The sequence below is a fragment of the Patagioenas fasciata genome, chromosome 21 (assembly GCF_037038585.1).
Source record: "Patagioenas fasciata isolate bPatFas1 chromosome 21, bPatFas1.hap1, whole genome shotgun sequence".
Lineage (NCBI taxonomy): Eukaryota > Metazoa > Chordata > Aves > Columbiformes > Columbidae > Patagioenas > Patagioenas fasciata.
The window spans coordinates 493147-516048 of NC_092540.1; the positions used below are offsets into that span (position 1 = coordinate 493147).

Consider the following 22902-nt stretch of genomic DNA (forward strand, 5'->3'; position numbering starts at 1 on the left):
GGGGCCGGCTCACGGGGGCCGTACCTGGGAGCGGGACTGACCGGGGGTTCGGTGCAGCCGTTTCAGCCGTTTTCCGTCCCCCCGGGGTGCAGAGGAGCCGGCCGGAGCCCACGGTGCAGCCCGGAGCGGGATCCGTGTCCTCTCTGGGCATCCCCAGGCACATGGACGCGGGCTGCGGGTGATGCCTCTCGCAGGGGCCCACGCGTGTGGGTTTGTTCCCCGAAGGCCGTGCAGGGGCTGGAGCGGAGGGAACCCCGCTCCAGGAAACGCTGCGCAGCTCGGGGACAAGCGGGGCCTCTGTGGTTTTACCAGTGACATCAAGTGCCTTCAATAGTTTTATTATATATTACACGACTGCTTATCTATTATTCTTGTGATGGAGCCAGAGATTAGCTGCAGGCAGGTGGGCAGAGAGATTCTTCCAGGCTGATTCATGAGTCGTTTCTCCCCCTTAGGCCACGTTCCCAAGCACTGAAGTTTCAGCCATGGCAAAAGGAACCGGAATCAGAGCCGAAGGGTTGACAGGGAGGACAAGGAAAAAGGCCCCAAAACCCGCGCACACGGGGCAGCAAAGCCAGACTTTATTTCCCCTCTTTTGTTGTTTCTCAGGTGTCGCAACCTCTTCCTTTCCTGGTTTGCATATGCAAGCAGAGCTGGGCTGCAGCAGCGATTGCGAAAGGCGGCGGGAGCGTGGCGCGGCGGTGACACCGGCGCTCTGGGGACGCACGCAGAGGCCTCTCGTGCTGTGGGGCCTTTTGCCTGTTCCTGCGTCCCTGCCCTGCCCAGCCGGCTCCCCGAGCACAGCAGAGCTGAGGTTCTGCCCTTTTATCGAACTCTTCGGTGCTACCGATAAAAGGAGCAGGGAGAGCTCTATCAGACCCAGATGGGAGTCGAGCTGTAGTTTCCAGACAGGCTGGGACGGCCCAGGTTGGGGATGCTCTGGAGCGAGGAGGTGGCACCAGGCACTGCCAGCACATCCCCTCTGCCTAGGACACGCTGCTGTCACCCGGTGTCCCCATCGCGCTCTCCTCCGCTTTGCTCCGGGCTCCTCCGGGTGCACTTTGTGTTTGCTCTGCTGACAAGCAGTAATTAAACCTAATGAACAAGGGAGACCTGAGGGTGATGCCGCAGCGAGGAGGTGCAAACCCGCCTCTCACAGCCCACGCAAACCGCGGTGCGCGCCACAAACAGCCTGGCCGAGCTCCCGGGGACGGCGCGGGAGGCCGCGGCCCCTTCCCCGCGCGGCCCGTGCGCGTGCGTGCAGGGTGTGTGCAGGTTTCACTCTGTCTCCGGTTCCCACTCGAGACACCTGCGTTTCCGTGCTGTGCTAAGATGCTCCGGGTGGTGCGGGGGCCGCGCTGGGAGCTGGCAGCACTGGGGGGACGCTGGGTGGCCGGGACCCCCCGACCTGTGGGGCATCCCCGTCCCGTGCACCCTCCCCACAGCAGAGCCCGGCGGGTGCTGGCGGCTTCCCCAGCACAGCCGCTCGACCCTGCCCCTCCCCAGCCCACAGCCCCCCACCCACCGCCACGTCTTACGGCCCAGCCGTGTTTACCAAAACAGGGGAGAAAATCACCCCTGGAGTAGCAGGAGCCCTAATCCGGGGGGAACGTTTTCCCCACGATAAGATAACATTGAGCTGTTTCGAAAGGGAGGCAGAAACTCCTGGTGCTGCCGATAGCGCGGCGAAGCCCTTTGCCAACGCACCGGGCGGGCCGGGGAAGCCGTAACTCAGGGGTCGCCCTCCGACGGGGTTTTATTTTCCTCCTGGCAAACAGCTCTGATGGCAGCTTATCGACCGCGCTGCGCCGCCGCGCACCGGGCCGGGGATGCTGGTTCTGCCGCGGCGCTTTCCGTGGGCTGGGGATGCTCAGCCCAGGCGCGATGGCCACGTGGCCACCGGGATGCGGTGACGTGGGTCTGACCCGGGTGTCACCGCAGGTGTTTGTGCCTGAGGTTTTGTCTGACGTGGGTTTTTAAGGCATGAGGGAGTTTGATCTCGGCAGTGCTACGTCTGTGGGAGAACCCCCTGAGCTGCCCTGTGCTCTTCACGTGTTAAAAAAAAGACAATAAATACCAACTCAGTGTGTGTCTCGCTCAGAACAGCTTTTTCCTGCTCGTGCCGGTGGAGACAACCCAGGCCCGGAGCGGTGAGCGTTCCTGTCGCGCCCCGGCCGCCCCGTCCCGCGCCGGCAGCAGCACGACCCTCGGGAGGGGCCGGGGCCGTGTCCCGCGTGAGGGACCGTTTGGGTGGTGTCAGGGGCTCCTGTTGTCCCTGACGGGCTCTGAGCATCCTTGCTCGCATCTTCTTGCTTCCACCACAGCACTTGTGTGGGTATCGCCCAGGGACGCTCCTGGGTCCGGTCGGGAGCGCTCCCGGGTCTGGTCAGGGATGCTCCTGGGTCCGCTCGGGAATGCTCCTGGGTCCGCTCGGGGACGCTCCTGGCCCAGAACGGCCCAGCCTGTGCTGGGGCAGCAATGTTGAGCTGCAGGGTCTGGCCGGGGACTCCTGTGCACCCACCAGGTCTCTGCTGCAGGGTCCAGCTCCAGCAGGAGCCTTTGGCGTCACCCCTGAAGTGTCCCCCCTGCAGCGTCCCCATCTCTTGGGTGGGTGTCCCGGGTGAGGGTGGGAAGAGGTGAATGGTGCCCAGATTTGCCCCCCTCCCAGGGTCCGTTTGGATCTGGACCCAGCACCTCGACGCACCCCTCAAGGGTTAAGCGCAGCTCGGGCTATTCAAACACCTCCAGCTGAGGTAAGCACCCGGCTTGTTTGTTCAGGTAAATAAGGAAGGAATTAGATATAATGGGCAAAGGAGGCATTTGCTGAGCACCTTGCGCTCGGCTGGGCCACCGGCTTCCCCCTCGCGTTCCCCGGCACAGCCGCTGTCTCTTTGTCCCTCTGCTGCCCCTGGAGCCGCACAGCTGCCCTGTCCTCGTCCCTGTCCCTGTCCCTGTCCCTGTCCCTGTCCCTGTCCCGCTGCTGCCTGCCCAGAGCCGATGCAGCTCGGCCCGCGGGGCTGGCGTTGAGCGGGCAGGGTGCTGCTGGCTGCCCCCCGGCCAGGACACCCCACTCCGGGCCATGTCCCCCCCAGTCGCCGCACCGAGACGCATGGGGATGGATGTTCCCCCCCTGCGCTGGGACACACGTGGATTCTGAGCCGCCCGCGCACCCCCCAGGTGAGCCCCGCGCCGCCGCGACCCTCCTGCTGCTCCCCCAGACCCACCGACCTCCCCGGGCTCCTGCAGCCCGCTCAGCGTCGATTTGGGCCGACACGGTGCCATCCTGCGCACATCCCGTCCCACGGCTCCTCGCACCTCCCGCTGCACCAGGGCTCAGCGGGGATGTTTTGTCCTTGTCCCCCAGCGTGAGGTTCCTGGCGCTTCTCGGGACGGTGTCACCCAAAATAAAATGGGATTGGTCAATTTTGCACTCTCGCAATCCCCTCCGGCTCGAGCGAGGAGGGTGGAACAGGAGCCCAGGCTCCTCCTGTGCCCACCGGTACCAGTGGGGATACTGGGGAGGGTCCCGCGAGTCCTTGTGCCCGGGGGAGGCGGGAGACAGTGGCTCTGGGACAGTGTGACTGGTGAGCAGCCGGGACCCTTCATAGAGCGTCCAGGTGGCTGTTGAGGAACTGCCAGCTCAGAGATGTCTCTATAAAGCGCTTTGGACCCCTTTACGAGACCCGCACCGTCCCAGCGCTGCGCTGCTCCTCTCCTGGGTGTATTTTTTGCCGGTGCTGGAGCACGTTGGCTCGCGGTTTGATTTTTGCGGTTCTGCTTGGTTAGTGAAACACAAACGCCACTCGGCTGCCAAGTCCCCCACAATATGGGCTTTCTCATGGGCAGGAGCTGGCGGGGAAGGACGGTGCTGCTATAAATAGGGGCTCCCTGGCCCTGCGTGGGGAACACCAAGCTCTGCTGCTCGCCCCGGGGACACCGAGCACCGGGGCTCCGCTCAGGCCACCGGCGCCTTGTGCCCGTCCCCCCCCCCGCTCTTCGCCTCCCCGCGCGGGTGGAGAGGGCAGCCTGACCCAGGCACGGGGACCGCGGGGACACCCCGTCCCCACGCAGGTAACGGCAGGAGGAGCCGGGGGGGCTCAGTGGTGCTGGAGAAGGCTGGGGGGAGCTGGGGGTCTAGGACCCCCGGGATGGGCTGCAGCCTCCATCCATGTGTGCAACAGGAGCCCTGTCCCCAAGCAGGTACCATGGTGACCCCGGAGCTGGCGACTGTTCCGGCTGCCTGGGAAGGTGTTTGGGAGCACCCAAGGGTCTGGGGACACCCCGGGTTCCGCGGGCAGCACCCCCTCCCACCACAGTCCAACCTCTGCCGGTCCCATGGGGCTGCCCGAGCCGCGCTCCGGCACAACCTGTTTAACCACAGATTTAATGTTAATTAACAGAGCCATTGTTTGAGGGTGGTGGCTGGGTGCATTTCCTAGTTATTTATTTATTTGTTCTTGCTCCCAAGGGCTGATCCCAGCTTTCCCTGTCGCTGCTGCTGGTGCTGTTGCACTGAGCGTTTCTCAGGAGAGCTGGGGTTATGCAGGAGGTCCTGGTCCCCATACTCAGCCCCCTCGCTGCACCATCCACTGCATCCCTGGCTGTGATGGGGCTGAGTCCCCATGTCCCACGGAGCTGAGCCCTGACCCGGTGTCACCCAGACCCCGTGTCACCCAGACCCCGTGCTTGCTGCCCGCCCCACACCACGGGAACCCGTCCCAGCCCCACCATCCACCGTCACCCCAAGGGAACGTCTGGGTTCCTTTTCTCAGCTGCTGTTGGAAGCAGCGTTCGGGCCGGGCTGCCACGGTGCCCTTTGGCGGCAGCCGCTGCCGCTTCCCCTCACCCACGGAGCCCCCGGGGCCGGGGCCGCGCTCGCCGCCGGCAGCGCACACAGGCTGGGAGCATTTGGCAGGGCTGATGCAATCGCCAGCGCGGCTCGGATGGGGAACGTGATGGTTTTTGGGTTGCCATAGGGGTCAGTGCTCCCCGGGAGCACCTCGGTGTGCCTGGGGCTGCCCCTCCAGCTCTCCTTTTCCTGGGAAAGGGAAAAAAGGGAGAGGAGAGAGAAACAGCCACCCAAAGCAGTTCTGGGAGCAAACAGGTCCCCACCCTGCGTACCAGCGCCGGAGAAAGTCAAACAAAGGCCCCCGCCCTGGGAGTACAGCACCGCTGGCAGGTGGCGGCTCCGCTCACGGGGACACTTGCCCCAGGGATCGGGTCCTGCTGGTCCCAGCCCAGAACAGGGGATGGACGGGACGGGACGGGATGGAATGGAATGGGATGGGGCAGCCCTGCTCCTCCGTCCGTCTGGCTCACGGCTGCGGGAGCGAAGCCTGGCAGAGGCGGGATAGGCAGAGGAGAGCATCCCCGAGGCATTGGGGACGAGACCCCCATCCCCTCCCCAGAAGCCGTCTGGAGCGGCACAAGCTGTTACACCACCCTGTTGTGCCGGGAGCAGCGTGAGGCTGGATTTAAGGCTGATCTGCTAAAGCTCTTCTTCTAATCTAGAGCAAATCAAGGAGAAGTTTGGAAGCCCACGCCATCTCTCAGGAAACTGTGGGCAGGGGGGCACCCCCTCTGCCTCCTCCCGCACCGGAGACAGGTGGGGACGGGCTGAGTTTCGGGTAGTTTTTCTTGCAAGAGAGTAGAAGGGAAGTTCTGGTCTGGGGGTTGGCAGCAGCAGCCGAGTGTTTGGGGGCTGTCAGTGCTGGGGCACCCTTGGGTGACAGCAGCAGGTGATATTTCCGTGCACAGGAATGTGCGTGTGTCGTTCAGGTGTCCCGGAGCCCTGGGTGCACACAGGCCACTCCATGTAGTTGCTGTGGAGCCCCTCAGCGTGCCCGCTGCCGCCTGCATGGGTGCTCAGCCTGGCTAGGTCCCAACTGCTGCTGACCGTGCGTGCAATTCCGGGGACACCCTAAAGCCCGGGGGCACTGCAGACCTGCTCGCACCCAGGTTCCCTCTCCCTGCACGCTGCTGCAGCCGCGATCCCAGCAGCGGGGCAGCCCCCGGCGCCAGGGCTGACCCCAGGCCGGCGCTGGACCGTGGGGCTCCTGGGAGGTGCTTTCCCCTCTAACAGGCTTAGCTCCTGCCTTTGTGCCGGGCTGCGGGCGGGAGGCACAGCTGGTGCCGGGCCAGCATCCCCTCCTCTCTCTGTGCAGGTTGGGAGCCGGCGCTGAGCGGAGCGATGGGCAGCACCGGCCCCGGGCTGACCGCGCTGCCCCCCGGCCGCGCCCCCCGGCCCGAGCCTGCCCTGCTACCCCCCCCGAGGGACCCTGACACCCGCAGCTGGGGCTGTCCGGACAGCCCCAGCCCCCCCGGCACCCCCGAGCAGCCCGTGCCCGCCTTCTGCCTGCACTACTTCGACATGCTCTACACCGAGGACAGCGCCTGGGCCACCAAGGGTGCGGGGGACCCGTCCCCGGGCGGCGCCCCGGGGGGGCGAGGGGAGGCGCCGAAGGAGCCGGAGCAGTGTCCCATCATCGACAGCCAGGGCCCGGCGCTGGGGGCCGGGGGGGCCCTGCCCGGCAGCCTGGCGCTGGAGGAGCACTCACTGGAGCAGGTGCAGAGCCTGGTGCTGGGAGAGGTGCTGAAGGACATCGAGACGGCCTGCAAGCTGCTCAACATCCCCGCAGGTGGGTGCCCCCCCGGGGCTGCGGGTGGGGGTCCCACCACGGGTGCAGCGATTGGGGGACGTGCTGGGACTCGAGCCGCTCTGCAGCCTGGAGGCTGTGGGAGGTGGGATTGGGGAGCGTGGCTTCTGTCCCCCTGGGCATCGCTCCGGGCAGGACTGAGTTCCCCGGGGAGTTGCCGGGGTGTCCTGGGGACATCACTGGGGCGTTCTGCTGGGGACGTCACTGCTGTGACACACGCAGTCTCAGGATGTGCTCAGGTTATGCAGGCTCTGCCAGCCACTCCTTGAAGCATTTGCTGTCACCCGGGGCAGTGTAGGGAGCAAGCGGGGCTCCAAAAGGCTGGATGAGGCTTCCCAAAGCAAAGAGGTGGCAAGGGGACAGTGTTGTCCCCAGGTTCAAGGGCAGGCTGGGGCGGGTGCTGTGGGTGATGCTGCACACGGCGGGAGGGGCGGGTTCCCCGGTTGCTGGGGCTGCGATGGGTTTCCCGGGGCTCAGCCCGGGCCGTCGCCAGCCGCACTCACCCCTGTCCCCAGACCCTGCGGACTGGAGCCCCGGCAACGTGCAGAAGTGGATCCTGTGGACGGAGCACCAGTACCGGCTGCCGCAGATCGGGAAGTCCTTCCAGGAGCTGTCGGGAAAGGACCTGTGCGCCATGTCCGAGGAGCAGTTCTGCCAGCGTTCGCCCGCCTGCGGTGACATCCTGCACGCCCACCTCGACATCTGGAAATCGGGTGGGTGGCGGGGCCGGGAGGGCGCTGGGGAGGGCGGGAGGTGCTGCGCAGCGGGAGGTGCCGCCTGACCCCGCTCCTCCCTTCCAGCCGTCTGGATGAAGGAAAAAGCTGCCCCAGAAGATGTGAAATACAGCGGTGAGTTCCACACAGGCTCAGCTCCGCTGACCTCACGTCTGCCTCAGGCAGGTCTGGGGGATTCAAGAGGTCACTACTCACTTAACTGCAATTATCTGGTGCGCTGGAGCAGCTGCTGCAGCAGCAGCCGTGTGGTTGCGGCTCCCTCTGCCCTGGGCAGCCCCTGGGCTGTCTGTGAGATGCAGCCAAAGGGAAACGGCTGCGAGACCCTCACGGTCCCCATCCCGCACCCCACGCACCCCTGTGGGGCTGTGCAAGGGCAGGACCGCGCTGTTTTCCCTGCTCCACGACAGCGAGGAGGAAATGATGCTCCCAGCCCCAGTGCCCAGGCTGACCCCCAGAGACCCGCGGGTATCCAGGCGGGATTCCCCAGACCCGGACTCGTGTGGGTCTCTGGGGTCTCTCTCCCCACGTCTCACCTTCTGTTCCCGGGCAGGAGGTGATGCCGGCTGGGTGGACAGCGAGGTGGATTCGTCCTGCGCCGGCCAGCCCATCCACCTCTGGCAGTTCCTCAAGGAGCTGCTGCTGAAGCCCCACAACTACGGCCGCTTCATCCGCTGGCTCAACAAGGAGAAAGGTGGGCGGGTGGGTGCTCCAGTGGCACTGGGGCGGGCGCTGGGGGGCAGGTGAAGCTGTAACCCCCCCCGCTCCCCTCCCAGGCATCTTCAAGATCGAGGACTCGGCGCAGGTGGCCCGTCTGTGGGGCATCCGGAAGAACCGCCCGGCCATGAACTACGACAAGCTGAGCCGCTCCATCCGGCAGTACTACAAGAAAGGCATCATCCGCAAGCCCGACATCTCCCAGCGCCTCGTCTACCAGTTCGTGCACCCGCTCTGAGCGGCGACGCTGGGCCAGGCTGAGCCCCGCAGGGACAGGGACCGCGGCCGCCTCCCTCTGCCTCCCAGCCGCAGAACCCGCCCTCCAGCGCCAAGGGCTGCGGCTGGGGCCAGAGGCTCAGACCCCCGGTGACAGACCATGGGACTCCCCACCCCCCAGCCTTGGAAGGGCGGGATGAGCCCCCAGCTGAGGGACCACCGCTGTGCCCGGGTGTGGGGCAGGGACCGTGCACATCCCCATCTCCCGCCAGCGCTCGGGGGGACACGGGCGGGGCCAGCAGAGGAGGTGGGGGTTGCCGGGGGTTGCCGGGGTGAGATAAAGGCAGGCGGATCTGCGGCTGTCACAGGGCTCCCCGCACCCGGGGCCCTTTGGCAGCGCCGGGAGGTGGGAGGGGGGCTGGGGTGACACCGGGGAGGAGCCCCTGGCACATTGTCCTCACACCCTGCAGCATCGGCCGGACACTGGGGCCAATGGCATGTCCCAGCAGGAGAGCTGATACCCCCTGGGGCGGGGGTGCTGTGGTGGGGGCTCTGCGCTTCGCGGCACCCCAGCTGCACAGACGGGGCTGCCCCGGCTCCAGGTTTGGGGGACAGTGGCTGCGCTTGTCACTCCCTCATTGCGCTGGCTGTGGTGGGTTCAGTCCCGCCACTGTTTGGGGAGGACAAAGCCCGTGCGCGTGAACCGGGGACAATGGCACCCGCAGGGACAATGGCACTCGCAGCTGCCCCCGCCGGGCTCTCGATGACCCGACCTGCGCTGGAGCCGCCTGGCAGCGGCAGCACCGCGGCACCCACGGTGCTGCCCACCCGGAACCCGGGGACCACGGGCGCCCCTCGGGACGGGCACATCCCCCTGCGCTTCCTGCTCCAGGACACACCCGGCTTCTCCCCTCCATGGGCGTTTGGGGCTGAAAATGGACGATTTGCGAAGGGAGCAGCTGTAAAACGCGAGCACGTGCGGGTCCCCTGGGCCGGTCCCCCACCCGTGGGCATGGGGACACCCAGAGCCCCTCAGAGCCCCAGGTGCCTGGCCCGGGGCTCTTCCCTTGGTTTGGTCTGAACTGACTGGCTCTGGAGTTTGGAAAGGGGACAGGGCAGCTTTGCCTCCTCACTCTGGACAGTAAATCTGAGACATGACTGCGGAACCTGGACCGGGACAGAACACGGGATTGCTCCAGCTGCACAGTCCGCAGGAGTCTGTGTTACCAGCAATGTTGATATTTTATATTGCAATTTTTTCAGTTGTTTATTTGCTTTCTGGCTTTGGCTGGTGGCAAATTGTGGTTGAGGCTCAAATGAGGAGGGTCGACGGGCAGCCCAGGTACCCACAGGATGCTTTGTGGGACTTTGAAAAGAAAAAACCAACTGGTTCTTGGTCTTTTGTTTTGAACTCAAAACAGCTGCCGTGGCACCGCTGCCGTGGTCGTGGCCGTTCCGTGCTGCCCACGCGGCAGAGGAGCCCGGCCTGCCCAGCCGCGCCGGGGCCAGCGGGTGCAGCGCAGCCGGGACAGGAGCAGGGGCAGGGACAGGAGCAGGGGCTGGGACAGGAGCAGGGGCAGGGACAGGAGCAGGGGCTGGGACAGGAGCAGGGGCTGGGACAGGAGCAGGAGCAGGGGCAGGAGCAGGGGCTGGGGCAGGGGCAGGAGCAGGGGCAGGAGCAGGGGCTGGGGCAGGAGCAGGGGCAGGGACAGGAGCAGGGGCTGGGACAGGAGCAGGAGCAGGGACAGGAGCAGGGGCTGGGACAGGAGCAGGGGCAGGGACAGGAGCAGGGGCTGGGACAGGAGCAGGAGCAGGGGCAGGAGCAGGGGCTGGGGCAGGGGCAGGAGCAGGAGCAGGGGCTGGGACAGGAGCAGGAGCAGGGCAGGAGCAGGGGCAGAGGCAGGGAGGGAGGAAAGTGCCGGGGCCTCTGGAAAAGAGGGGAAAGAATGGGGGAACACAAAAACCAAAACGTGTCTTGTGATTCCTGCGTGTGACCGACGCTCCCGCAGCCGCCGTGGGGGCACCAGGGGCTGGGCGGGGGATGCTGGTGCCCCAGAGCTCGTGTCCCTCGGGGAGGTCCCGCGTTGGGCGGGTGACAGGCGGGTGACAGGGGGCTGCGTGTCCCGCTGCCAGCCAGGGGGAAAGCTGCTTTATCTTCACAAAGCTTTGCCCAGCACGTGTGCGTGGGAGTCCCCAGAGTCTGTGTCTGCTCCCCGCTCCCCAGCCCCTTTGTCCCTTTGTCCCCAGCATGCACCCGAGCCCCCATCCCAGCGCACGGAGGCAAACGAGGACCCAGAGGACGCTGACAGAGCTCGGTTATTTTCGCTTGCTGCTTTTTGTTGTATCCACGGTAATACAATCACGATATATATATATATTATATATATACTTCTTAAATTACACAATCAATGTACAAAAACCGGGGTGCATTGCTGAGACAGGTGGTTGGTTGGGTTTTTTCTGACTTTTGTGGTTTTCTCCCGTTTGCGTGCCTGGCAGGGACGTGGGGCCATGCCCAGCGCATCTGCTGCCTCCACCAGAACGCTGGGCTCCTGGGGCCAAGAAATTCCCAGACCCACGGAGGGGGCAGGAGAGGAGCGGGGAGCGTGCGGGAGGCGATGGCGTCGGTGCTGCTGGGGCGATGGCTGGAGGAAGATGAGGAGATGTGTAGGGAAGAGCTGCCCGTGCCGGGGTCTGCTGCCCGTGCCGAGCCTTCGTCCTCCTCCTCCTCCTCCGGCTCTGCTCCCGCCCGTGCCGTGCAGCGCTGGGCGATGCTCATCCCCGCTCCGCTGCGGCCGCTCTGCAGGAAGGAGGCGGACGGGACCGTCCCCAGCAGCACCCGAGCTGGTCCCCCCGTCCCAGGCCGGGCGCGAAGGTGCTTGGATCCCTCTCAGTGTTTTGGGGTGAATTTGATGGGTCCCAGGAGCTCCAGCGCTGCGTGTTTCGGAACAGTTCTAGCCAATCAGAAGGTGGCTCGTGATTTCAGTATCTTTAAAAACCAACCGATCAGGAGCTCTCACTGGTTGGGCTTTAAGATCTTGAGGTATCGGCTTTTCGCTCGGAAAAACATCAACTAACGTAGACAAACAGACAGCGTCATCTTTCGCTTCACACAATCGTAAGAAGAAGAAGAAGAAAGCGACTATGCAAAATACTCTTCGGAGACAACTCTTAAAAAAATAAAAGCTTGGTCGGAAAATATGTCTGAATCTCTAACTGTGAGGGGTGAAGGACCAGACGGCAATGGCTGGTTGGCTGGTGGAGAGACGGAGATGGCGGAGGGCGGATTTATCTGCTGACGGCGATGAGGAGCACACCACAAGACTTAGATTGCCTCCACGTAGTTGGCGGGGTAGAGACCCAGCTGCCCGTTGTCCAAGCGCCCTTTGCACCATCCCTGCTCGTCTTCTTCCCCGAGTTTGGTCAGTTCATCGCCTGGAGAGGGAGGTGGGAAAGGGGGAGCTCACTGCAGGTGTTGGAGCTTCTTATCCCACCCCGCGTCTCCCCTGGACAGAGCTGCCGGGCATTCCCAGGACCGATCCTGCACACGTGGGTTTGCAGGGTGAGAGGCGAGGGGGACAGACCCTACCTGCTTTGAAGCTGAGCTCGTCCTGCTCCTGCCCGTCGTAGTCGTACAGAGCCCGCACCCGCACGCCCTTCCCCGCCGGCTCCTCGTCAAAGGGGTTGGTGCCGCCGTTGGCCTCGCTGGCGTTGAAGGAGTTGCTGCCCTCGTCGTCAGACCACTCGGCGCTGTAGGTCTGCCCGCGGTCGTGGCTGCTCACGCTGCGGGGGGACGGAGGGACAGGGGCCATCAGAGTTGGGGGACAGTTTGGGGGGCAGCACCGTGTGCCAGGGACACTGAGGAGGATGCTGCAGCTTTCCCGAGGTTACAGGGGAGCGGGAGCTGCTGTGGGCAGGAACCCCAGCAAGACATGGAGGGAGGACATGGAGGAGTGGTGGCTGTCAGGGAGGACATCCCATGTCCCCTTGGGTGTCCCCGCAGCACTGGCAATGCTTGCGCAGACAAAGGCCGTGCCTGTCCCGTGGCTTCTCCCCTCACCTCCCGCGCTCGCCCGCTGATGCCCCCGTCTCGCCCGCGCTGCTGGCGTTGGTCAGGGTCACCCCCTCGCCCTTCTTCTGCTTCTCCTTCCGCGTTATCGTGTGTGTCAGGTCCGGGTTCCACTCCTGCCGGCACAGAGCATCCGTCCCTGAGCGCCTGGCCGCCCGCGGGGCCGCCAGCACCCCCAGGTGCCCAGCCTCACCTCAAACTGGGGCCAGTTCATGGGCATCCCGGGGCCGCTGGTGCTGCGGAACCACCGGAGATCCTCCTGCGCGTCCGAGAGGCGGATGGTCTGCTCCAGCTCCCGGTACACGTTGGCGTAGCTGCAGGGAGAGGAGCAGGCTGGGTGCTGCAGGTAGGACTGGACCCCGGTGGGTGCCCCGGGGATGGGGTGGCACAGGAACATGCCCAGACTGTGTCACTGGGGTGCCAGGCTCCTGCACAGCCCTCGGGCCACCCTGGTACCTCCCAGGGACCATCATGTTGGGCAGAAGCCCTCGTGCTGTGGGAGCGGCTCAGCCTGGAAGCTCCCGGTCCCCACGGGGCTTTGGCAGCGCCAGGAGACCGCGCGTGGCGGCACCCACCTGCTGCTCTCGGCCAGGTTCAGGTGCCTCTTGATGTCCAGCAGCACTTCCTTGAGGAAGTTGAGCCTCTTCTCCTCAAACTGCTGGCACTGCTCGAAGACCTGCTCCATGCTCTCGATGTACTGCGGGGTGCACTTGTTCAGCTCGTCCAGCACCTTCTCATATTTCTCCTGGGTCTGCAAAGGTGTGGGAGAGAACCTGGGTTGGACCTCAAGCACCTCAGAGCCCCATTTGGGTGCTGACAGGGTCCGGCTGGTGGGCTGCCACGCTGGGGAGCCCAGTCCAAGCCAAGGCTCGCACCTTTTGCACATCTTGCTTGCACTTTTCCACCTTGTCCTGCAGTTTCTTCTGCTGCTCGGGGGTGTTGTTCTGCTCTGCCTTGCTGTTGGCCTCCCGGGTGACGGCCAGCTTCTCCTCCTTGCAGGCCAGGTGGTAGGCTTTCTTGGCGGTCTCCAGCTGCGGAGAGGAGAGCAGGGACATCAGAGCAGCGTCACAGCCCCTGCCCACCCTCTGCCTGCAGGGAAGTGCCCCCGGCTCCCCCCAGCCCAGGTGCCCCAGGACATGCTGCGCTTCCCTCACCTCCTTGAGCTTCTTGGCCCAGGGCTTCTGGGCTTTCCTGAACCCGTCCTCAGCCTCCTTGGCCTCCTTGAAGCCTCCCATGATCTGCTTGTGGTAGGCGTCCTTCTGCCAGTTCTTGACCTTCTCGAAGTCGTCGTTGAGCAGGCTGTTCTTCACCTCCTGGTGCAGCTCGCTCACCTTGTCCGCCTCGGTCATGATGGCCCCCCAGGCCCTCTCCAGGCTGCCATACTGGGGACCTGGGGGCAGAGGGAACAGCTGAGTGTCACACCACAGCCCTTGGCCCCGCACCTCTACCGGGTGACGTTGTGACGGTGCCGGGGACCCGCGAGCGTCCTGGGGGGCCCGTCTCGGGGTGGCTGCAGCACCTTTCTCAATGAGCTGCCTCCACCGCTTGGACCAGTCGGTGAGCTGCTGCGCGTAGGACTTCTCGATCTTGGCCCGCTCGTGCACGCAGTTCATCAGGTCATTGCAGAGCCGGTGCCCGTCGTCAATCCGCTTCACCGTGCGCTTGTAGTTCCCCACCTGGGAGGGGGACGGGGATGGGGACGGAGACAGGCAGGCGTGGGAGTGGGGGACAGGCTGGCCTGGGGTGGAGATGGGGGAGCACCGGGCACTTCAGAGGTGCAGGGATGGAGCTTTTGCTTTGGGGCTGCTCCAGCCCAGCTCCTTTTGGTCCCCTCCATGGCCGCTTGGGGACAGCCGAGGTCGAGCCCTCCAGCAGAGCCGGGGACACCGGAGCCACGGGGCAGCAATGGCTGTGGGAGGGGACGGCAGCGCCGCCCCCAGCCCAGGGGACACCCCGGGATGCAGGGACAGTGGCGGGGGGAGAGGGGCCCGCGCTCACCTCCCAGAAGCTGTCGGTCGTTTCCTCCGCGGCCGCTGCCGACTCATCGTAGGAGCCCGACATGGCTGCGGGCGTCAGTGCGGGCGCTGGGCGGCTGTGGGGCAGACCCCCGCCTCATGCACTGCGGGGAGACGGGAGGCACGGGGGTGGGCAGGGGACCCTGGCCCTCCAGCCCGTGGGACAAGCACCCGGCTGAGGGGACAGGGGTGGGGACAGTGCCCGATTCAACTGCGACCCACAGACCCTTCCAGTGCCCACACGTGTCACCCGCCCGGTGCCACCCAAACCCCCAGAGCTGCTGTGCTGGGAGGGAACTGCGGGAGCAGCACGGCGGGTCTCAGCAGCCAGGGCCCGGCTCAGCACCGCCTGTCCCTGCGCGTCCCCGGGGGGCAGCGGCTGGGGCGGGGGATGCGCTGCCCAAAGAAATTCTCCCTACATTCCACCTAATCTGTCCTGATCTTCAGAAAAACGGCATCCCCGAGCATCACGTGGCCCCGCCGCATGGCTTAACCCTTTGCCGCTTTGCTGAGAGCTGGGGCTGGGGGCTGGTGGGTGGCACAGGGGGGACAGACAGGGGGTGCGGTGGCCATGAGCATCCTCATCATCCCCATCCTGCCCAGGCTCCGGTCAGTGCTCTCGCGGGGACATCCCGGGAGGATGGGGGCCCGAAATGGTTACTGGAGCGCGGCACAGGGCTCACTGTGCTGGAACTAACAGGGCCTGGCAGGGATTTAGTGATATAACCAGGGAGGCACCAATCCCTCCGCCAGTTAAAAATAAACGCGTGACTGTCCCTCGCTCAGCCGCCGCGGCGCAGATGGCCGGGGGCCGCGGCGATGCGCAGTGCAGTCAGCACCCAGCACCGGCCCCGCTGCCGGCAGCACCCGGCGCCAGCCCGGCACCCGCGGCGCGACCCCCGCCCTGACACAAACACTCACGGCTGCACCCGCGCCCCACAGCGGTGGCAGAGCAGCCGGAGGCAGAGCCCCCACGTGTGGCTGCCCCCTCTGCAAGCCCCGCACACGGCGCAGTGCTCAGTCCTTCCCTTGCCACTGCTGCAACGGGCAAGGGCGTCCTTGGGGTGGCAGCCCCATCCTGCCCAAGGCCAGAGCGGGGACCCCGGGAGGGAGCGCGTCCACAGCTGGGGTACCCTGGCACCCACGGGCACACGAGCGGCTCCAGACCCCCACCCAGCAGCAGAGGCCGTGGGGCACTGCGGGACATGGCTACCGCAGCTCCCGCTGCTCGCTGTTCGCCGGCCAGAGCCGCAGCCTGGGGGTTATTTTTGGCTCTGCATCACTCCCCAGCCACGCTGCCGCTCTCCTGCCACGCACAGCCACCCCCGCACGCCCACGTGTGTGCCCCCGCCACGCTGGGCCGCCCCGGCTGCCTGTGCCGCGTGCCAGCCCCGCGCCCCCGGCTCCCAGCACAGCCCATCGCTCCGCATCACGGCGCTGTCGGTGACACCCAGCACCCGCAGGGCCGGCGGCCGACACACCGCGTGGCGCGCTGCCAGCCCCCGCCGCACATGGCCGCCGGGGCACCCTTGGCCCAGGGGCCTCCGCTTCACCCCCCCGGCCCCGTGTTTCCACGAAGCTGCCAGAGAGAAGCCGCAGAGCATTTGGCACCGTGTGACGGTGGAGTCGGGTCCAGCTCCTGCCCCCACGTGCCCTCGGGCAGCAGCCGCCTCCTGCTCCTCTGCCCCCGCCAGCTCGCTGGGCACTGAGCTCTGCCACAGCTCAGCTCACCGCCGGCATTGCCGGGGGTCTGTGCCGGCCGTGGGGCCGGGGCCGCGGCTGCCGACCCTGCGCAGGCAGGAGGCTGCTGCAATGCAGAGGCTGGCGCTGCCCGCGCTCCCGCAGCCGCAGTGCCCCGGCCCCACACAGGCAGGGACGGCCAGCTCTGCTGTCCCCTGGCAGAGGGGCCGGCAGCCACAGCGGCCTGACATGGAGCCACAGCCCCGCCGTGGATTCAGCCCGGGCAGCACCGCAGGGCCGGCGCACACCCGCGCACGGGGCTGCTCCAGCAGTGAGGCAGCTGCCAGGGCAGCCGGTCCCCGGAGGTGACACGTAGGTGATGATGCGAAATGTCTTCTGGGAGCCACTTTTCCAGTGAGTCCTGGGCAGGATGTGCCTGCAGCAGCCGCCTTGCTCCGGCTGAAGCCACCTGCATCAGCCAGGGGTCTGGGCATTGGGGGTTCAGCTGCTGCAGGGACTCGCTGCACCCTGCGGGGTCAGGGCTTGGAGGCTCCCCAAAACCGTAGTGTTTGCAAAGGAGATTCAATGACCCCGGAATGTTACCAGGAGCCACACGTCCCACATACAGAGGAGAGGACGCCCACCTCGCCGGCCGGGGGTAACACGCCGCAGGTGCTGCCAGGTTGCGGTAGCCAGGGACCAAGAGACACGTTTGCTCCAAGTCCTGGCAGGAGGGTTTTGCACTTTGTGTGTGCTCTGCAGAAACCTCCACCTTCCTCCTGCGCTCCCCAGAGCGACCCTGCTCAGAGCGGGCACCCTCCAGATCTTTCGGGGATTTACCAGCCTTGTGCAAAGGTTTCTGGAAGCGTGCACGGCATCTGCAGCTAACGCAAGCGTCTCTCGCCAGGGAAGCCTGCAGCCGGGCTCGGGTGCAGTGGATGTGTCAGGAATGTGGATCCATCCACATCCTGCACGGCGGGTGCAGGAGCAGGAGCAGGAGCAGGAGCAGGAATGTCAGCCCCAGGCTGGGGAAGGGAGATGGGGCTCAGCCTCAGCTCCCGGGTTTTGAACTTGCCTCCCAGCGCCGCAGCCTCGGTCTGCACTCAGCTCGCCACGGTAAACAAGGATGCTCAGCACTCGCGCAGGGACTGCTCTGGTCCCAGGAGCGGGGTTTAGGCAGAAATCCAAATATGAGGTTTGCAATTAAACCGAGAAGTACCAAACGACGCTGGTGGAGGATATGGCGGTGCTGTCCCCCCCGTGCGCATCAGGGAGGCGGCAAATCAGAGCATCACGCGCTGGCACGGGACGGGGGGTCCCGTTCCCTGTACCTCAGTGGGACAAACCTGGGGCTGGTGGTGACGGGAGGTGAACAGGGCTGCCGGGAGGAGGGCGATGGGGGGGCAGCGGGATTTCAGCTGCCTCTGGGGGGGAAGCAGACTTCGAGCCAGAGGGGGCTCAGAGCGGGGGTGGGAAAGCAGGGGGACAGGGTGGGGAAGAGCAGGGGGGAAGCTGGCGTGACAATGACAAAAGGAGGGGCTTCAGTGATGGAGTGAGGTGCTGGGCTGAGCAGGGCAGCAGCGGCGACACGGACAGCACAAGCGTCCCCCCCCCATTTGCAGCCGGGGAAACTGAGGCACGAACGCAGGCGCGCAGCAGCGTGGCAGAGGTGTCCCCTGTCCCCTCGGACGCACACGGGGGGAAGGTCATGCCCCCTCCAGCCTTCCTGTCTTGCAGACGGGATCAGGGGACACCGTGTCCTGGCGGGGGGTGCAACCCCCCCCGTACCGCCCGGTCCTCGCACAGCGTCCCCCCTGCACCCCCATCCCGCGGGGCACACGGCAGCCCCCCCAGCCCGGGCAGCCCGCAGAGCCCGCGGGGCTGCGCTTACCTGGGCCGGGGGGACCGGGACCGCGGGGGCTCCGTGCGGGGGGGCTGCGGGCAGCGCGCGGCTCCGCTCCGGCCGTGCAGCAGCGGCAGCGGGGGCGCGCACGGCCGCGGGCACGCGCCCTGCCTGCAGCCGCGCGTTGCCATGGCAACGGGGGACGGAGCCGCTGCCTGCAAAGGTTGCGAAAATCATCCGGGGGGAGGATGGACACCCCCACCTCCTCGGCCTGCGGCCTCCGCTGCACGGGGGCTGCGGCGGGGGGCACGGGGCTGGGGGCGGTGGGTGCCCATAGCCCGCAGCCAGCAGCGCGGGGGTGTCCGGCCCCCGCCGCAGCTCTGGGAGGCTCCTCGGGGAGCTGGGTGAGGATCCCAAGGGTCCTCATCCTGCTGCTCCTTGGGCCCTCGGCCCTCCTGCACAGCCTGGGACACAGCAGCTCGCTCCCTCCTCTGCCCCCATGGGCTCTGCCACCCCGTGGGCTCTGCCACCCCCGTGGGCCTCGGGCAGGGGCTGCAGGGAGGGTGTTCAGGCTGGGCCACAGCTCTTACAGCAACAAACACGCCAAAACGCCTTTGGAGATGCAGCCAGTGCCGCCTCCCTGCCAAATGTGCCAGCTGGGAACCGGCTGGCAGGGGAAGCAGAAGCGCTCCTTCCCACTCGGGAAGTGGGGCTGGGGAGGGGGTGACGGGGGCGGCAGCTCACTGAGACTTCCTCAAGGTCAGGGAGCCGGGCAGCTCCCTCCCCACTGCCATCTGCCTCCCCGAGCCCTGCGGCTCCTGCCTGGGGTCACTGGAGCTCACTGTGGGGTGGGGGTGCTGGGGGGTTGCCATCTCCCACCCAGGAGCTGCCGGGGTGCCAGGAGGATGTGGGTGGGGGTGGCGGCAGACTCTCCCCTCTCAGGTGCCCGAATGCACCGCGCTGCATTTCCCCGGCACACAGGTGATGTCAGGGAAATTAAAAGCCAGCAGGAGACGGGCGCTTCCAGCCGAGTAACCGAAGCCGCTGCAGCAGCCGCGGTAATGAGGCTGCCGAGCCGCCGGCGCCGCCGGGATCGGGTTGCCCAGAGAATGCGACCGGGTCCCGGGGGGCTCTGCTGGCCCCTGATGCCAGCTCAGCTTTCCCCTAACGAGCACCTTCGACTTAATGAAGCTCAGTGGGGCTCTCTGTGCTGCCCGCCTCCCGGCTCTTTCCATCCGAGTGCGTCTTCCCAGCTCACGGTTGGCCAAAAGAACACCAAACCCTCCATGCCCGGCAGCAGCTGGCAGCGGTGTGCGAGATCCGAGAGATCTAACGCTCCCTGGACCCGACACGGGAGCGGGGACGGACTGTGGTTCCTGTGGGCAACGGGGGATCTTTGCCCATGGTGAGGGACCAGAGGGTGCTGGTGAACCAGGCACCATCCTCGGGGCGGTGAGCTGTCGGTTCTCAGCACAGCGTGGCCGGACTGTCCCGCTGCTCCTGCCCTGGCAGCATCCGCGCCGGGAGGAGCAAACGCTCTTGGCATTGAGCACGGGGGCTCAGGGTGACGAACGCTCTGCAGGGGTATAATGGGGGGATCTCAATGACTTGGGAGGTCTCCAGTGCTGACAGCCCATTGCCACCCACTTCGTGGCAGACGTGGTCCACGCAGGGAGCACCAACCCACGGCTCATTCCGCACAGCTCGGGCTGCTCCGTGCTGGGAGCCGGCGGGAGCCTCCACGGCACGGGGCTCCCGCGATGTCAGCAGCTTCCTTCCCAAAAACTCAGCCGTGACAGACATCCGTGGCTCTCGCCATGCCACTGCTTACTATTTCCCACAGTAAGTCATTTTCCCTTCTGTAAAATGAGCTTCCTTGTGGGGAGCAGCGGTCAGTATTGGCAGGAAATAAGCCCTGATTTATTGGGCCACTTGCCGCTCTGAAATTATGGCTCTTGGAGCGCCACGGCACAGCGAGGAGCAGAGCAAAGCAGCCCAGGCTGCCAGCGGCAAACCAATGTGGGCAGGACGGACAGAGATGCCAGGAGCCATCAGCCACTCTGCCCATCACGAGCCTTTGCACCAACACAGGGGGTGTTTCCAGGCCCAGCCCGCTCCTGGCTGCATCCCTACCAAGGCAAGGAAAACACGTCCTAAATGACAGCAGAGCCCCCGGTGCTGGCGCTGGGAGCAATGGGAGAGCCCCCAGCCCACGCTGCTCCAGGGCAGGTTGCCTGGGGGGGGGCGGAGGGGGGGTCCCGCACCCCGGCACCCCGAGCACAGCCCTGGCCTTCCGCTGCCCCTTCCCGCTCGGAGCGTGGGACGGGCGGGCGCCCCGGTGCTCGCCCCTGCCACGGATGTGCTGCCGGTCCCAGGAGTCCTCTGGGGCTTGCTGGGAGCATGCAAGCACAGGGCTATTTTGCATCTCTGATTAGCAGGGGAGGATAATTGGCGGCTCTGCAGCAGTTACGCAGAAAGGCAGCCATTGTGGAGGGCCCCGGCGTGGGGCAGGTGCTGCCAGTGACCCGGCTCCCAGCGAAACAATCCCGCTCTGTCTGCTCGGCCCTGGTCGGGGCAGCCCCAGGGACGGTCACAAAAGCTCCATTTTCCTGGGACTGGAGCTGGATGCAGCTGCCCGGGGAGCCCCATGTGTTGCCCCGGCCACAGCGATGGTGGTGCCGGGCCCCGCTGTCCCCTGCCCCGCGCCACGCCGTGCTGGGACAGACGGACGTGGGCTCAGCCCTGCCGGCTGGGTGTGGTGGGTGTGGCTCATCCACAGCAGCGTGGCACAGTCCCGTGCTGCCATCAAGGTGTTGCACAAACACCAGGCGGGCTGGCTGCCCCATGGGGACAAAGTCTGTCCCTGGGCAGAGCCACCGCCGAGGTCTCCTCCTCCTGCCGAGCTGCGCCAGGGAGCCCAGCGGTACCCCAGTTCCATTCCAGCGGTACCCCGGTTCCATCCCAGCGGTACCCCGGTTCCAGCCCAGAGGTACCTGGGTTCCAGCCCAGCGGTACCTGGGTTCCAGCCCAGCAGTACCCCGGTTCCAGCCTAGTGGTACCCCAGTTCCAGTCCAGCCGTATCCCGGTTCCAGCCCGGCAGTACCCCAGTTCCAGCCCAGCCGTATCCCAGCTCCATCCCAGCCCTGGCAGCGTCGTCTCCCAGCACAGCCAGGAGGACCAGCACGCTGGGGACAAAGGATTTGCAGGAAGGAGAGGAGGGGGTCAGCACCAGCTGGGGGGTCATGGATTGGTGCAGAACCCACAGCAGGGCCAGCACCGGCAAAGCCAGTGGCCGAGAAATTCCTCAGTTTTCTCTTGGCTCCTGCAAAGGGAACATGAAATCCCAGGAGCTGGGAAGGACTCCCAAGGCTCTGGTCGGGGTTTGGGGTCAGGCGTGGGGGGAGCCGCAGCGTGGCACGGAGTCCCCGTCTGGGGCCAGCTGTGCTGCGACAGTAGCGCTGCCCTGAATGTTTGGCTCAGGGATGGAGTTTGCCTGGGGACAGTGACGCGGGGGCCGAGGGGAGCGGGAGCAGCTCGAGACGCTGCTGGGGAAGCTCTAATCCGTTTAGCAAAGCGCTGGCTTGGCCATTTCCAAGGCAGGCGCAGGAGCGGCACCGCGGAGGCGCGGGCAGCGCGGCGGGAAGGGCAGGGCAGGGCAGGGCAGCTCTCCCGCGCCGTGGGGTCGGCCGGGAGACGCGTTTCTGCAGGGGTTTGCTGCAACCGTCGCAGCATCCCGGGGGCTGCCCTGTGGGGGTTCCTGCCCCATCCCTGCTCTCTCTCCCAGAGAGGAAGAAGCGAGGCAATAAAACGGTAGCAAAGCTCCAGGCAGCTCCAGGCGCCCCGGGACGTGCCGCATCCCTCAGCCCCGGGCAGCCCGAAACGCGCAGGCACAGCCCTGGGGGGTACGAACCCCCAGCCCGCGCACCCCGCAGGGACCCCGGGGCGGGCAGCAGTCCCTCTCACCACCCTGTTCACCCTGGGGCAGCCCCGAAACCTCAGTCCCGCCGCCCCGTGTGCCGCCAGAGCTCCCACCCTGCGGACAAACGGGGCTGGGGGTGAGCACCGGCCCCTGCCTGCCGCGGGACCAGAGCCGGGCCCGGGCTCAGCCCAAGCCGCCCTGCAGAGCCCCAGCTCCCCCGCCGTCCCACCCGCCACCCGCGGGGCGTCCCCACCGCGGCCGAGCCACGGCCACCGCCCGCCCGCCCCCGGGAGCCCCGCCGGCCCGACCCTCGGCGCCGCGGGCGATACCTCGGGGCCGCGGCGGCCGCTCCCGGCTGGCGCTGCTCACCGGCGGGAAGGTCGCGGCAGATGGGAGGGGGGTAAAGATCAGCGCGGGATTATGGAGGCATTTTTAGCCGCCCAATCCCCGCCCCGGCGTGACGGCTCCGTGGCCGCACAAGGTGACAACACGATCGCGGGGACGGGTGGGAAGGAGCCGGGAGCCGCGGTGGCGGGGGGTCCCCGGTGTCCCCTGCCCCTGCGGGCGCTGCCGCCCCCTCCCGCTCTGCTGTTCCCTTCCCCTGCGCCTGCCGGCGGCCGCCCCCCCACCCGAGGGGTGTCCCCGCGCTTGGGGTGTTTGTGGCGGGCACAGGGAGCCAAATCCCATCGCTCCGGGGGTGTCCAAACCTCCAAACGGGAGGAGCAGCCCGGGGCTGGGGGACGTGGCACAGGGGGACGGCTCCTGCCCCCGCACCGCGCCCGGGGCCACCACGGCCCCCGAGCCCCGAGCTGCGGGCAGGGGCTGCGGGCAGGGGCTGCGGGTGGCCCCGGCTCCGGGCCGGACGTTTTGGGGCACAGAGCGAGTTTGTGCCTCCTGCGCGCCCTTTGCTCGGGCGGGTGAGCCCGCGGGGAGCGGCGGGTGGGGCGGCCCGGCCCAAAGGGCGCTGGGGGCGGGCGGGGACAGGGTGGCACCGCAGAGCTGCGGGCCGGGCGGCGGGACCCCCGCAGCGGGCGGCGGTGTCTTGTGCCCGGGGGA

General features: G+C 66.6%; 2 protein-coding genes across 4 annotated transcripts; one reads left to right on the forward strand and one right to left on the reverse strand.

Annotated features, from left to right (window-relative positions):
* Nucleotides 1-2792: 2792 nt before the first annotated feature.
* On the forward strand, nucleotides 2793-8664 carry SPDEF (SAM pointed domain containing ETS transcription factor). Of its 2 annotated transcripts, XM_065854666.2 has the most exons (6): nucleotides 2793-3177; nucleotides 6165-6638; nucleotides 7172-7369; nucleotides 7457-7504; nucleotides 7941-8081; nucleotides 8164-8664. In XM_065854666.2, the coding sequence occupies exons 1-6, from the start codon at nucleotides 3120-3122 to the stop codon at nucleotides 8340-8342; spliced, it is 1098 nt and encodes a 365-aa protein (XP_065710738.1). In that variant the 5' UTR covers nucleotides 2793-3119; the 3' UTR covers nucleotides 8343-8664. The 2 variants fall into 2 exon arrangements, with proteins under 2 accessions (XP_065710738.1, XP_071673949.1); XM_071817848.1 differs by lacking the exons at nucleotides 2793-3177; nucleotides 8164-8664 and adding an exon at nucleotides 5465-5605 and having other exon boundaries at nucleotides 7457-8017.
* A 1954-nt stretch (nucleotides 8665-10618) lies between these two features.
* On the reverse strand, nucleotides 10619-22345 carry PACSIN1 (protein kinase C and casein kinase substrate in neurons 1). 2 transcript variants are annotated; one of them, XM_065854397.2, is made up of 10 exons: nucleotides 22176-22345; nucleotides 14388-14508; nucleotides 13909-14065; nucleotides 13544-13779; nucleotides 13265-13420; nucleotides 12965-13140; nucleotides 12583-12703; nucleotides 12381-12505; nucleotides 11910-12103; nucleotides 10619-11755 (listed from the first exon to the last, which is right to left on the reverse strand). In XM_065854397.2, exons 2-10 carry the CDS (start codon nucleotides 14448-14450, stop codon nucleotides 11646-11648), a joined length of 1338 nt encoding a protein of 445 aa, XP_065710469.1. In that variant the 5' UTR covers nucleotides 14451-14508; nucleotides 22176-22345; the 3' UTR covers nucleotides 10619-11645. The 2 variants fall into 2 exon arrangements, with proteins under 2 accessions (XP_065710469.1, XP_065710467.1); XM_065854395.2 differs by lacking the exon at nucleotides 22176-22345 and adding an exon at nucleotides 17976-18067.
* Nucleotides 22346-22902: the final 557 nt, after the last annotated feature.